At 35.9% G+C, this 14,865-nt stretch overlaps 1 protein-coding gene across 1 annotated transcript; it reads right to left on the reverse strand.

Annotated features, from left to right (window-relative positions):
• Positions 1–206: 206 nt before the first annotated feature.
• Positions 207–7,196, reverse strand: LOC129739606 (omega-amidase NIT2-like). Its single transcript, XM_055731084.1, has 2 exons — positions 6,565–7,196; positions 207–809 (listed from the first exon to the last, which is right to left on the reverse strand). The coding sequence occupies exons 1-2, from the start codon at positions 6,901–6,903 to the stop codon at positions 315–317; spliced, it is 834 nt and encodes a 277-aa protein (XP_055587059.1). The 5' UTR covers positions 6,904–7,196; the 3' UTR covers positions 207–314.
• Positions 7,197–14,865: the final 7,669 nt, after the last annotated feature.

Below are 14,865 nucleotides of genomic sequence, written 5' to 3' on the forward strand. Positions count from 1 at the left end.
CTTGAAATGTTTCGCATGGTAAAGTTTTCAAAATGTGCTAAAAGTGTCAAAATTTCTACCACTTTCTCCCAACACCAGTAAACTTACTCTAACAAGTTCGATGGTGTCATAAAATTTCCCGCAACTTAATAGCAATCAATCCAGACAGATATTTTAAAGATCTATCAAAACAAATAGAGCAAAGAAAATTGCACTTGATGCTCAACCAATGAAGTTTGTTTCAGTTGTGGAAAAGTACGTATTTATTCATTATCACAAAAAAAAAACCTGACCTTATAATAGAGTAACGAATCACGGGCAGCAAAATTTTCCATTCACTTCTTCCGCACCACCAATTCATACAGGTCGGTCCGTTTCTGTTGCAGGACTGGGATTTGACTGCGGGCTTCCGGCAACGTTTTCAGCGTCAGATCGGCCACGATGATCTCCTGGTATTCGGTTCCCTTCTGCAGCACCTGGCCCCACGGATCGACCACCAGCGAGTGTCCATGGGCGACCAGCGTGGCGTGGGGATCCCGGGCCGGCGAACAGAATGCCACAAACATCTGATTGTCCAGGGCTCGAGCCCGGGCCAGAAGCTCCCAGTGCATCTCTCCGGTGTAGGTGTCACAAACGGCCGGATAGATCAGTAGATCGCAACCCAACTGCCGGTAGGCGGCCGCAAACTCCGGAAAGCGCATGTCCCAGCAAACCCCGAGGCCAACCTGGGTCTCTCCGACCTGGAACGTCGTGTAGCTCTCGCCGCGGGTAAACACTTTGGACTCCTCGATTTCCAGTTTACCGGGGATGTTGGTGTCACACAGGTGTACCTGGGAAATGGGAATCAGAGTAAAAGATCGATTCAGCTTATTAAAGGTCCAAGGAATGTTCCATTTAAAAAGTCACATCCGAAGAATCGATCCCAGCCAGAACAATCCATCGATATTTCCTATTTTTCAAGCTGAGTTCTGCATGAGCATGAGAGAAGGCTTGTTTAAATTTATTTATTGATTTTCGTTCTTGGTATTCACGAGTGCATGTGAACATCGCGATGACGACGCCTAGAAGTTAGGTTTCTAGACACTTGAGATAGCGTCTACTTTCAGCTCTCTATTGTTCCTTAATTTTTTTGTTTACGAGGATTCTTGATCCGTATCTGAAATGCTTCAAGTAGCTGAAGTTTGGCGATTTGAGGGCGTTCAAAAATATTTTACAGCATTTATACAATTCTCTTACTTAATATTTGAGCGATTTTCTTGGGTTGAATACCGCATTTGAAAGAGTTAACATGTCATAGACCTTTTGGGGGTCCAAATTATCGGATATCGATTAACAAATGCGTGTTCACTGTTTGACGTAAACTTTATTAATAATCATTTCTATGTACAACTATTGGCTATTTATACTGTTTGGTGTGTATGTGTGTGTAAAAGATCGAATGTGTCGTGTATGCTATTGTACATGCAAGCTGTTGTATGTTATTGCTATTGTTGTTCGCTATTGTCTGCTTTCGCTGTCGACTGTCGTCTGCTGTTGTTGTTGTTGGTAGCCGGCTATAGTCTGTCGCCGGTAATTGCTGCTACCTGAAATTGCGTGTCGCTGATTGGCTGACGCAATTGTCGCGTCGCTGATTGGCCGGCGCAAGCGTCGTGCGTTCTGGATGTGGAATGTTCTCGATGAGAATGTTCTGGAACATTCGATGCGCTGACGTAAGAAGGGATCGGCGGTAAAGTACGCCACAACCTGCTTTCTTCAAACGAAAATGGTCATGTTAAAGGATGGTCAAACAATGAATTTGGAATTTGGATTTGAAATGAGAAACTCCATGCTTTAGAATCTACAGTCTACAGACCTTTCCTTTCACTTCCTTCCAGGCAACAATTTTGAAGTTGAAGCCAAAAACTGTTTCTAAAGTCCGTTTGCAGATTTACTTTTCCAAAAAAAATTCCTACCTTCAGTAGAACTTAGGTTGAATTTGTGTTAAGGCATTAACATGGGCGCTAGTGGCCCCTTCAATGTTTTTTTCACAATTTCTTTGAGGATTGGAGACATGCTATGAGCTCATAAGTCGTCTGTAGATTCTGAAATATTTGGAGCATAATTCTCTCTTCTAATGAGAATTTTTTAAATTTGATTTTCGGATTCAGCGCCCGAATTCACATTAAAAGTGATCTTCAGCTTATTTAGTTAAAAAATGCTGTAAACTATTGTTATTAATAAAACTTTTCTTTATGGAAGTTAAGCATTTGACAGCTTTACACATTTCATTAAATCGAGCTTAAAAACAAAAGTTTTGTTCATTTTGTTTCGTTCCGACACGAGCTAATCAAACCCTTTTCAAAAAGTTCTCAGTTTTTTGTCGAGAAGAAAAACGTGCAGCGAAATTAAATTCCCAAATTTGTTCTCAGTCTAGAAAACTCAATAATATTTTTATAAAAATTGACAACTTTTACAAAATTAGCATGAACGACATAATTGAAAAAGGTGTCAAAATTGTCAAAAACTACCAAATTAACAAAAATGTGACAATGGACAAAATGACTAAATAAATGAAATTCTACAAATTGACAAAATCAACAAAGAAATCGGAAAATTTGAAGAAAATGATTAAATTGACAATAGAAAAAATTGAAAAAAATGACCAAAAGTTCAAAATTGATAAAAATGACAAAAATAACAAATAAAAAAAATGACAAAAATAACAAATATGACAAAAATTAAAAAAAATGACAAAAAATGACAAAAATGACAAAAATGACAAAAATGACAAAAATGACAAAAATGACAAAAATGACAAAAATGACAAAAATGACAAAAATGACAAAAATGACAAGAATGACAAAAATGACAAAAATGACAAAAATGACAAAAATGACAAAAATGACAAAAATGACAAAAATGACAAAAATGACAAAAATGACAAAAATGACAAAAATGACAAAAATGACAAAAATGACAAAAATGACAAAAATGACAAAAATGACAAAAATGACAAAAATGACAAAAATGACAAAAATGACAAAAATGACAAAAATGACAAAAATGACAAAAATGACAAAAATGACAAAAATGACAAAAATGACAAAAATGACAAAAATGACAAAAATGACAAAAATGACAAAAATGACAAAAATGACAAAAATGACAAAAATGACAAAAATGACAAAAATGACAAAAATGACAAAAATGACAAAAATGACAAAAATGACAAAAATGACAAAAATGACAAAAATGACAAAAATGACAAAAATGACAAAAATTACAAAAATGACAAAAATGACAAAAATGACAAAAATGACAAAAATGACGAAAAGACAAAAATGACAAAAATGACAAAAATGACAAAAATGACAAAAATGACAAAAATGACAAAAATGACAAAAATGACAAAAATGACAAAAATGACAAAAATGACAAAAATGACAAAAATGACAAAAATGACAAAAATGACCAAAATGACAAAAATGACAAAAATGACAAAAATGACAAAAATGACAAAAATGACAAAAATGACAAAAATGACAAAAATGACAAAAATGACAAAAATGACAAAAATTTCAAAAATTCAAAAATGAAAAAAAAAATTACAACTAAGTTCACTGTTTCACTCCTATTTGATAAATTTAGTTGGTTTTGCAAAATTGATTATATTTTTAAATTTAGTTAAATTTGTTCCTTATGTAAAATTTTTAAAAAAATTGTCGATTTTTTGTTATCTTTAAACAATTTTTTGCCTTGTGTCATTTTTAACCTTTTTTATAATTCTTGTCGAATTAGTCAATTTTTAAATTTTGGTCAATGCTGTAAATTTCGTCATTTTTGTCAAGTTGGTCAGTTTTGTTATTCATGTTAAATTTGTCAATTTAGTGAATTTGATTATGTATGTAAACTTTGTTTTTTAACTGCAAAAATTAAGAAAATTAAACAAATTTAACAAAATGGGTAATTTAACAAAAATTACAAATTGATGAAAAATGATCAAAAATAAAATAAATTGAAAAAATACTGATAAAATGAACAAGACTGGAAGAAATAACAAAAATGACAAAAAATAACAAAAGTGAAAGTATTGATAAAATTTACAAACTAGAAGACTTAAAACATTTGAAAAATTGTTAATTTTTTTTTACATGTCAAAACTTACAAAATTGACAAAAATGACAAAATTGACCACACTGAGAGAGATAACAAAACTGACAAAAATGAAAAAAAAACGGCAAAAAGGAAAAAAATGGCAAAAATGACTATAATTACAGAAATGACAAAAATGATAAAAATCACAAAAATTCCAAAATTGACAAAAATGAAAAAAAACGACAATAACGACAAAGTTCTCTCTTGTCATTCATATCAATTATGTTTATTTCATCAGTTTTATCTATTTTTTAAATTTTGGAATATGTCAAATTTGTTAATTTTTTAAATGTAATCAATATTGTAAATTTTTTTAAAATTTTGTGAATTTTGTAACTTTGAATAATTGTTTGCCTTTTACCATTTTTTCCTTTTTTTTCATTCTTGTCGATTTTGTCAATTTTATCAATTTTTAAATTTCTTCAATTCTGTCAATGTGTCATTTTTGTCAATTTCGTAAGTTTTTTCATTGATGTTATTTTTGTCAATTTTGTCAATCATTTTTGTTAACTTTGTTTGTTTATCTGCAAAAATTCAGAAAATTCAACAAAAATAAGAAAATTGAAAGAATGGATCAATTTGACAAAAATTACAAAATTGATGAAAAACTGGTTAAAAAATTAGGAAAATTGAAAATGCTTAAATAATTAGACAAGAGTGACGGAAATTACAAAAATTGCAATAATGATAATATTTGCAAATTTAACAATTAAATTTACAAATTTTAATTCAACAGAAATGACAAAATTGACCAAATGAGTCAATTTGACGAAAATTAAAAAAAAAACTGTCAAAAATTAAAAAAAAGTGTCTAAACTTATAAATTGAAAAAAAATGACAAGACCGAAGGAGTTAACAAAAATGACAAAAATTAAACAATGACAAAAATGACAAAATGACAGAAATGAAAAAGTAACAAAAATTTCCATAACGAAAAAATTCACGGTTGTCATTTATGTCAATTATGTTTATTTTTCCAGTTTTATCAATTTTTTTTGGCTTTGTGAAATTAGTTAATTTTATCAAAGTGGTCAATTTTGTCACTTTTGTCGATTTTTTTCAATTTAATAACTTAAAACCATTTTTGCCGCTGTCAATTTCGTCCGTTTCTCCATTGTTGTCAATTTTGTCTTTTTTTTTTATTTTGGTCAATTCTGTCAATGTTGGCATTTCTGTCAATATCGTCAGTTTTGGCATTTATGTGAATTATGTCAATTTGATCAATTTTATCATTTATTTTAATTTTGTTTTTTTCTTATTTGTTAGTAAATTTTTCGAATTTTCGACCGTTCTTTTTATTTTGTAAATTTTTGTTATTTTGTTTTAAAATTTCTAAAACCTTTCAAATTTTTAACCCAAAATCAAGAAATTTACAAAAGTGTTAAAATTGAAATAAATATATAAAATAGACAAAATTGTCAATAATACCAAGATTGGCAAAAATTAAAAAAATTAAATTTAACTAAATTGGCAAAAATGCCAAAACAACGAAATAGAAATTATTGACAAAATGTTTAAAATTCTCATAATTTTCAAAATTTTTAAAATCAACTATTGGACCCTGTTTTACCGCATCGTATTTTACTTCGGCGATTTTAATTTTACCCAGTTATGTTTTCAATGTTCTCGATTTTTCCATTTCAGAGGTCGATATGGAAAAACGTTCAATTATTTAAATCACATGGATGGGCAACTATTTTTAAAAAGTATTCTTAATTCTTATATTTAAGTTACCATATTCTGTAACACCAAAAAGAGTTCATTGATATTATGTATACTTATTTCCCAAAAAAAATCATATAAACGGGTTCATACAGGATATTCCAGAATCCAATTATTTAAAAATCACCAATAAGTTGCAAATAAAGGTATTAAGATGAACATTATGATAAATTACAAATACATTTATCTCATATTCCATTTTGAATTTTTATATTTTCAAATTGTTTTGGGTTTACTGCGTTAGAAAGTCTTAAGTCATAATTTGATGATTCAGAATTTAAAAAAATTTTCATTTGTTTAGGATTTTGTACCTATAATATTTATAAACATAAGATTAACAGAATGTTAGAAAGGCTAGAATCCACCGTCAATCAGGGTTTTTTTTCTAAACGAAACATGTTAGATTTTTCAGGAACACAGTTTCACTTTTTCTAAGTTTTGTTATTTAGATTGAAAGAGTTGAAATGTTGAAAAAAAAATTAAATAAATAAAATCCAAAATATGAAAAATTTTAAAATTTTCCGGACAAGAATTCAGAGTATTAAATTCTTTTAAAATTATTTTCATAACATGAGATCAAAGATTCAGATCTCCTGTGTCATTTTTCTACGATCGTTTTTCTTTAATTAGCCGACAGGTAGTAACGTTTCCGTTCTTATGTCGGATGTCGGACTCATATTACATAATAGCCCGTACTCGGACTGAAGGATAAAATTGGGCGCTACAAACCTTCCGGTGTTTGGCAACGAGGGAGCCATCCGGTCCCCAAACGGTGCAGGTGTTGTACAGTTTCCCATCGCACAGCTCCACAAACGATCCTCCCACAATGTGAACCCCGAAGTCGCTCGCCGCCTGACTGAGCGCTTGGCTCGTCATTCCTGCCGGAATTTCTTCGGCGTTTGCCTCGAAATCTGCCTCATTGTACGGACAGTTGAAACTTTCGGGCAGCACCACCAGATTTGCGAACTTTTCCTTCTTGGCAATCCGGATCAAATCCACTGCATTCTTGAGGATCTTCTCCTTTGGTCCGGAGATCTTCAGCTGAATCAGAGCTATTTTGATGACCATTGCTGGGAACGCGAATTAACCGATCACTTCACAACTCGTCAACCAACCGATAGCAACTGGCGGCGATCTCCGAAAATGGCAGATTCGAGATGATCTTCGGTCATTCGGAGGATCATTCGTTCAGATCAGACGCTTACCACCACGAATGACCTCCACAAGGCTAGCGACGCCCATTGCTGCATGGTTGATCGTTACCGACTGTGCCATAAACCGAACAAGGTTAAACGGGATTGATAACGCGTTGGCTTCCCGAACTGATCCCGGTCGGTCTCTTATCACACACAAAAACACCCTGGAGAGAATAGAGTCCTAGCTATCACAACATAACTGTCGATCTATTCACGAAGCCTCCACCAACGTACGAATCGGTTTGTTTTTGTTTGCCATCCAACCCGATCTATCGATCGGGCGTGATCACATTCATTGCTCTCGTTTTAAATAGAAAGATGCAGTTTTTTTTACCCCAGGCTTCTGTTTGGATGCCACTGAATTTCGCATGCGGCCACCAAGTGATGATAGACGCTACGGGCGACGGTTTGTTTTGATACGGATCGATTGGCCGATGATCGACGGGCTTCATCGGGCTTGATCGGCCACGATGACAACAATAACGTATGAGCGAGCAATCGATCATCACCGTTGTGTTTTGCTATTTTGATCCGATAGTCTGATTATATCGGATCTAATTAGATCAATACAGGTTGAGAACTGCGATCGAGAACTTCTCTGTCAGATTCAGAATTTAGAAAAAAAAAATCAGAATCAGAATCTCGAACTTAGATTCAGAATCTAGAATTCAGATTCAGAATTTAGAGTGTAGAATTTAGAATTTAGATTCAGAATTCAGATTTAGAATTTAGTTTTAGAATTTAGAGTTCAGAATTTAGAAATCAGAGTTCAGAAATCAAAATTTCGAATTCAGATTTTCGTAAGCATTGCTAGTCTCTCGGAAGTGGTCTCAGCAATTTTGTGTGTAGTTTGTAGATTTTTATATGCAGTGAGTATTTTTGAGGGTTGATCTATTCCTCTGGTAAGCGAAAACATCAACCAGAAGACGAAAAGTACGCAGCCATTACCACCCTGATGGCAAACGAATAACAAGACGACCCACGCGATATATTTTTGTATAAATTTTTGTTGACCGAATTCGAAATATAAAGTGAACTGTTGTTCAGCGAGGAGATTCGACTGACGAAAAATCGATCGGATGACCGTTGGCACATGCAGGCGCAGGGTTGTCCAAAAGCCTGCTGTCTGGTATCGCAAAGATCCAGGGGTGTTCAACACTCCTCCTCAACAGGTGTCGACTCTACCAAGCCCATCATGTCGCAAAATTTGTCAGTCTTCACATACGCCTCAACCAGATGGTCTCTCGGCAGGCCGACGTACTCCGCCTCCATCGACAAATGTGTTACACTTTGGCGGCTTTTCCACGAAATTGGTCCACCACCTGATAGATAGAGTAATCTGCCTACCAAACTCCTGTATTAGGTCGTATCTTCGAATGCTCCACCTAAGATTTCTGTCTTCGGGTATATCACGTTCATCGGGGATTTCACGATTTTCGCATCTTCCATTCCAAACTTCGCTACTAACTTGTCGATGCATTGCTTGAGACGGCAACAACCAGTTTCAGGCCGAACTTTGAAACCGAGGAAATGCCGAACTTCGTCAGGACAAACTAGCTTAAAATACTTGCTCAACTAGGTAATAATGCGGTTTAACTTGCCTTCATCCCACTGATGCCACATTTGGATCGGTATTATCAGTGTATCTCTTTCTGTTATATTGAGACTTTTATGGGTGAGAATAAGATACACTGATAATACCGATCAAAATGTGGCATCGATGACTTCATCCAACGCAGATGGCTGCAACGTTACACGATTTGTCTATGTATCGTATGACCAACATCTTTTAAATAAGTGGTCGTGAATCTCGTTTTTAAGCTTTTTTTCCTCAGATTTGAGCTTTTTTTACCTTGAAAAGATAGGAGACGAAAGCTTAAATCTGAGGAAAAAAGCTTAAATCTGTTAAAACGAGGGGAAACAAAGGGGAAATCTGAGAGATGTGCTCCATACGGTTTGAATAGCGTTGCCGCCGTCTGACTGCAGAGCGCGAGAATCGGGTTGAACTCCGAAAAAGGCAGATCCCTGGAACGTTACACGATTTGTCTATGTATTGTGTGACCAACATCTTTTAAATATGTGCTCTTGAATCTCGTTTTAAAGCTTTTTTTCCTCAGATTTAAGCTTTTTTTGCCTTGAGAGCATAGGAGATGAAAGCTCAAATCTGAAGAAAAAAGCTTAAATGTGTCAAAAAAAGGGGAAATCTGAGGGGAAATTTGAGAGATGTGCTCCATACGGTTTGTATAGCATTGCCGGGAAGTGGAAAAAGGCGACACACTAAACACAGATGGCTGCAACGTTACACGATTTGTCTATGTATCGTATGACCAACATCTTTTAAATAAGTGGTCGTGAATCTCGTTTTTAAGCTTTTTTTCCTCAGATTTGAGCTTTTTTTACCTTGAAAAGATAGGAGACGAAAGCTTAAATCTGAGGAAAAAAGCTTAAATCTGTTAAAACGAGGGGAAACAAAGGGGAAATCTGAGAGATGTGCTCCATACGGTTTGAATAGCGTTGCCGCCGTCTGACTAAACAGTGGTCAAAGCAGTGTACGTGTGGCTTAATGATCGGCCCCACACAGGCACGAGGTTGGAAAAGGCGTTTGAACCAGACGGCGGCAACGCTATTCAAACCGTATGGAGCACATCTCTCAGATTTCCCCTTTGTTTCCCCTCGTTTTAACAGATTTAAGCTTTTTTCCTCAGATTTAAGCTTTCGTCTCCTATCTTTTCAAGGTAAAAAAAGCTCAAATCTGAGGAAAAAAAGCTTAAAAACGAGATTCACGACCACTTATTTAAAAGGTGTTGGTCACACGATACATAGACTAAACGTGTAACGTTGCAGCCGCGTGTGTCAGTCGCGTGTGTCCTACACTTGCGTGAGGGGTGATTCTCCTACTACGAAGTTGAAGTTGCACAATGCCGACTGTTGGAGACCATGGCCCTTATTCTGCGCCGCGCGTGACGTGATGATAGTCTAGTCACCCAAGTCACTCTATTCCAGTAGTCGGTTTAGGTGAGGATTGTCACTTCGGATGAACTTTGTGAGTTCTTACCCTATTCTCGTAGTCACCGTGGGTGAGAATCGTTGCATTCGGGTGACGATTTTAGGTGACAATTGTCGGTACGTTTTCAGGTGACGACGAGATAGTAATGAAAAGAAAAATTACGAACATTACAGTAAAGCGGTGTTGTTAGTTGTTAGAAATCAATCAAAAAAATATACCCAGCATGTTTTAAAGCTTTCAATTATCTATCAATTTGTAAACGACGAAAATTTCTTTTTATACACGAGTTGGAGTTGAGCGGTTTTTAAGGGATTTCTGCTAAATTTGGCTGAATTAAATTCCAAACTGTTTGTTACCGATAAGTTTTTTTTTGTAACATCTTTATTTGGCTCATTCCTTTACGATTTTAAGTGATAATTGTTGGTAACTTTAAGGTGGTGACGAGTAAGAAAAGAATTGAAAAATAAATGATGCTGCTGCAGCCTTGTTGACTTCGATACCAGTGCTCGGCATTCCATAATCCCTATGATCTATTGGCTACTGAGCTGTGGTTTTATGATTTCCGGCATGTCACGGTGGTAACCCCGGGGAAATCACCTATATCGGCAGCACTAACTAAAAAGAAAAAAAAACACATGAATCGCTTATATCTTGTAAAATTACACAAATCGGAAGCTGTTCTGATTTCCGGTTTCAGCTTTCTCCACTTAGGACGTACGAAAATGCCCGTTTTTCTCTTAAGTTGCTTGCTGCCACTTTATGACTCGTTGATGGCCTTTTACGAACCGGAATTCTTACTAAGAGCTTTAAAAATCAGTTTGGAAAATTCGAAGCGCGAACGGAAACAAATCAATTAAGAACAAATTCTACAATTTTGACAGATGTGTTCATTCAGTTACTCACCTCTGTCACTTTACCCACATCGACTCCTGGAATAAGGTGACAAAACTCACGGTGACTCCGAGGTGAGGTGACAATCGTCACGTCACGCGCGGCGCAGAATAAGGGCCCATAAATGCTACCCCGGAAGGGAGGAATCAGCTTTCAAGTTCCGTTCCGCTGATCTCCTTCTGCATCGCGAGGCGCCCACAAAATGTGCGTTAGAGTGTAATATGAACTTTATAATGCAATATTTTTAAAGCAAGGAAAACTCTCAACCTTTTTCAGACAAAGTTGGAACATCGCGAGGGGGGAATTAAAAACTAATGCGAAAAACAATTAAATTGGAACAAATTTGACGAAAGCTTGTATGCCACCAAATTGCATCATTGCACTAAACCTTTAAATAAAGTATTTTCTTATCAAAAAAATTCAATAAAATCATGAATACAAAAGGTGAAATAACTCCTATCTTGCGGTTGTTTTTTTTCACGGTCGCGTTTTGCCTTGTTATTTTTTTTTTTTTGTTTTTAAGGAGCTGCAAGATTAAAATTCTATAAATTGAATTGCTGTTTCTATTTCAAGCGCATCACAATTCGTGATCGGAGACCGCGTCTAGATTACAGACGTATTTTCAGTAAAGAGAAATTCGATGAAAAAAAGGTCCAATTATTCCCAAAAGTTGTGTAAACTGAAAAAAAAAATAAAGAAATTGAAGCGCATGTAGCCTTTTCCGAACGATTTCATAGCAAGAGAAATCAGATCTTTAAATTGGATGGGCAGATTGATGGACTCAGGCCAGCTTTTGAAGTCGGTTTAATTAAGAAGGGTCTGAGAGTTACAACTCCGAGGATTCAAAGCTAAGTATTAATCTTTATTTTCATGTTATTATTATTAGAATTATATGGATTAGGTTTGAGTTTGACAGCGTGGCGCCTTGTTTTGAATCATTTTAAATCGGGAATTGAAGTGTGACACGGTGGATCGTGTGGTAGGAGGAGTCTTTATAGAGGGCCGGTTGTTCTAATAGGGGGAGGGTTTTTTTTTATTTTTTTTTTTATCTAATTTTTTTTTAACCATTCATTTATTCTTCAATTTGGCCGGGGTTTGGCCAGATCTTAATGAAAGACATCAGCATTTTTTTCGAATTACTACACAAATATTTTCAACTGTTGAGAAATTAGGAAAGGTTATCGTTCAGAATCAGTAGTCGATAATCAATGCAATACATATCATTTCATTATTTTCGTATTTTCGTCCTCATTCAAGAACTATGTACATCAATTTCATAATGCAGACCCTGTCGGTGGTCAGATCATAAAATGCAAGTTCATTTGAAGGTCTCATTAGGAGCAAATAGAAGTTTCAATAGGAAACTTAGGAAGTAAAGGAGCATAGGAGCATAGGTTCAAAGTGGTTACTTTACCTATCAACATTCAGCGTGGTGGGATGACGTATAGAAGGCCTCCTCTAAACATATCTTCACATGCGCTGCATTTCCCTTTTTCCTATCGACTACATGGACTTGGCCGGCGTCGTTATTGGTTCAAATAAAAGTAGGAGATTCTCAAAACTGTACAGTGAGATTGTTATGCTTGCTCCCACCACATTTCATTTGATTCATTGTGCAATTATGATTATTTCGAACCAATCGCGGAGTGCAACCATTATGCCATTGGCCAGGAGGTGCCATAGGTGGACCATAGTTGATAGCAAGCTCAAGCTTTAAATATGCAATGTCAATGGTTGATACAAAGTTAGGGAGTTTTCTCCTTCTGACACTTAAAAATTGCGAAATGAGTTCAAACATGATTAACATAGTCAATTGACATTCTATCTTAGGATTTTGTTTGATTTTTTTTCCAAGGATTAAGCTTCCTGAATAAAGGATCGTACGTTTCTAAGTTAATGAGGAGACTGGACAAACGTCAGCAAGTCGACGCCGTGTATGTTGACTTGAGCAAGGCCTTCGATAAGGTGTCACACGTATTGGCTGTAGAAAAAATGCGTCGGCTAGGTCTTCCTAGTTGGATTTGTAAATTGTAATTCATATTTGAAAGGCCGAACTGCCTTCGTACGACTCGGTGCAGTGAACTCGACACCATTCGAGATCACATCTGGTGTTCCTCAAGGGAGCCACTTAGGACCATTGATCTTCCTTATTTTCATCAATGATTTAAGCGCCATTCTTGAGTCGAAAAATTTACTATACGCCGATGATCTTACAATTTTTCTGTACAATTTCATCTCTAGTAGATTGCTGCGCACTTCAAAAGGACATCGATTTTCTTCAGGCTTGGTGTCATCACAACGGTATGGCTCCGAATATTGCCAAATGCACTACCATCTCTTTCACTCGTCAACGAAATCACACACCATCAACTTTGAATATAAAATGTCAACGATCGTTTTGAGCCGCACATTAGTCGTCAAGGACCTTGGAATCACCCTGGATAGCAAGCTCAATTTTTCACAGCATATCTCCTCAACGATAGCGAAAGGTTTTGCGGTCCTTGGCTTCATTCGTCGAAACACGGAATTCTTTAATGACTTTTATAGTTTGAAAGCCCTGTATTGTGCTCTTGTGCGCAGCATTATCGAGTAAGGGTTACAAATTTGGGCTCCATATCAAGCGGTACATTCGAATAGGATAGAGAGGATACAACGATGCTTTATTATATATGCTCTACGACAACTACCATGGAACGACTCATCTGACCTCCCGCCTTATGAACAACGCTGCGTGCTACTAAATTTGCGTCTTCCTGCAACGGCTTTTTATTTTCGACATCCTTCATAATAACGTTGATTGCCCAGAACTGTTATCGTTGTTACCGTTCAATGCTCCTGTGAGAACAACTCGATCCCTGGATTTCTTCAGCCTTGCCGTTCGACGAACCCAGTATGGTCAAAACAATCCTTTAGATACATGTTGCGCTCGTTTTAATGAAGTAGTCAGTGATTTTGATTTTAATATTTCCAAGAATATGTTTAAATCTAGAATAGGATAGCTTTTTAATTGTTTAAATACTGTGAACCATCTGCGAAGATCAAATAAATAAATAAGTCTCCTTCAATAGAAGATTAAGTCTCCCTTAACTTCAAAAGTGTCGCAACTTGTTTACTTCCATGCTTCTAGTTCATCTCCGGGCACAAATTTCACTCTAACTTTTGTAGCAGGGGGACTTGACGTTACACGTTGTCAGAAAATGTAAAAGCCGCAGCCCGTGGCGTAGAGGATAGCCTTCCAGTCTTCTAAGCCAGTGGGTATGAGATCGAGTCCCGGTCACGGCACACATAGTACACTTTCTGTGGGTTGGTGGTTTTAGGATTTGTAAGATGGTAGCCATCATATCCTCGAAAGATGTACGCTTAGAATCAAGAAAAGGGAATCTCCTCGAGGAAACATCAAGTTTCATTGAGATCCTGTATGTGTTTGTGTTCGTTTTACAAAAAAAAAAAAAAAAAAAGGAGTTGCTAAATTTTTCCCAAAACATATGTTGAAAATAAGAGAAAGAGATCAAGTATCCCCATTCTCTCCTACTTAAAACAATAAAAAATAACTACAGCTTTGAGCTTAAATCTACCGGAATCTACTGTATAGGAATCCGAAATTGATTCGCACGAACAATCACAGTAACCATCGTAATTCATCCACTGCATTTTCACCATGACTAAACCGCCCAATGAGCGGTACACTTCTTCCAAAAGCCACAATCTCTCAAAATGTTTTCTGTTTTCTGGTGATCGAACATGCAAAACATTAGAAAAATCACATAATCATATAACTTAACTATCATATAAACAGAAAACACTTTCTTTAACCCCCACTCATATTCCCCCTTGATTTTTCAACTCCCGTTTTTCTTCGCTTTGCTTTTATATCGAGGAAACCTAAGCAGGCCACCAAAAATCAAATCCCCACCGGCGCAGGAACTTGCATTATTA

The sequence above is a fragment of the Uranotaenia lowii genome, chromosome 1 (assembly GCF_029784155.1).
Source record: "Uranotaenia lowii strain MFRU-FL chromosome 1, ASM2978415v1, whole genome shotgun sequence".
NCBI classification, from domain to species: domain Eukaryota; kingdom Metazoa; phylum Arthropoda; class Insecta; order Diptera; family Culicidae; genus Uranotaenia; species Uranotaenia lowii.

Bases quoted from the DNA above. Each gene is read 5' to 3' on its own strand.
- LOC129739606 (XM_055731084.1), bottom strand. From the start codon at position 6,903: ATGGTCATCAAAATAGCTCTGATTCAGCTGAAGATCTCCGGACCAAAG. The intron at 810-6,564 runs GTTTGTAGCGCC...CCCATTTCCCAG, and splicing joins TCGTTGCCAAACACCGGAAG to GTACACCTGTGTGACACCAA.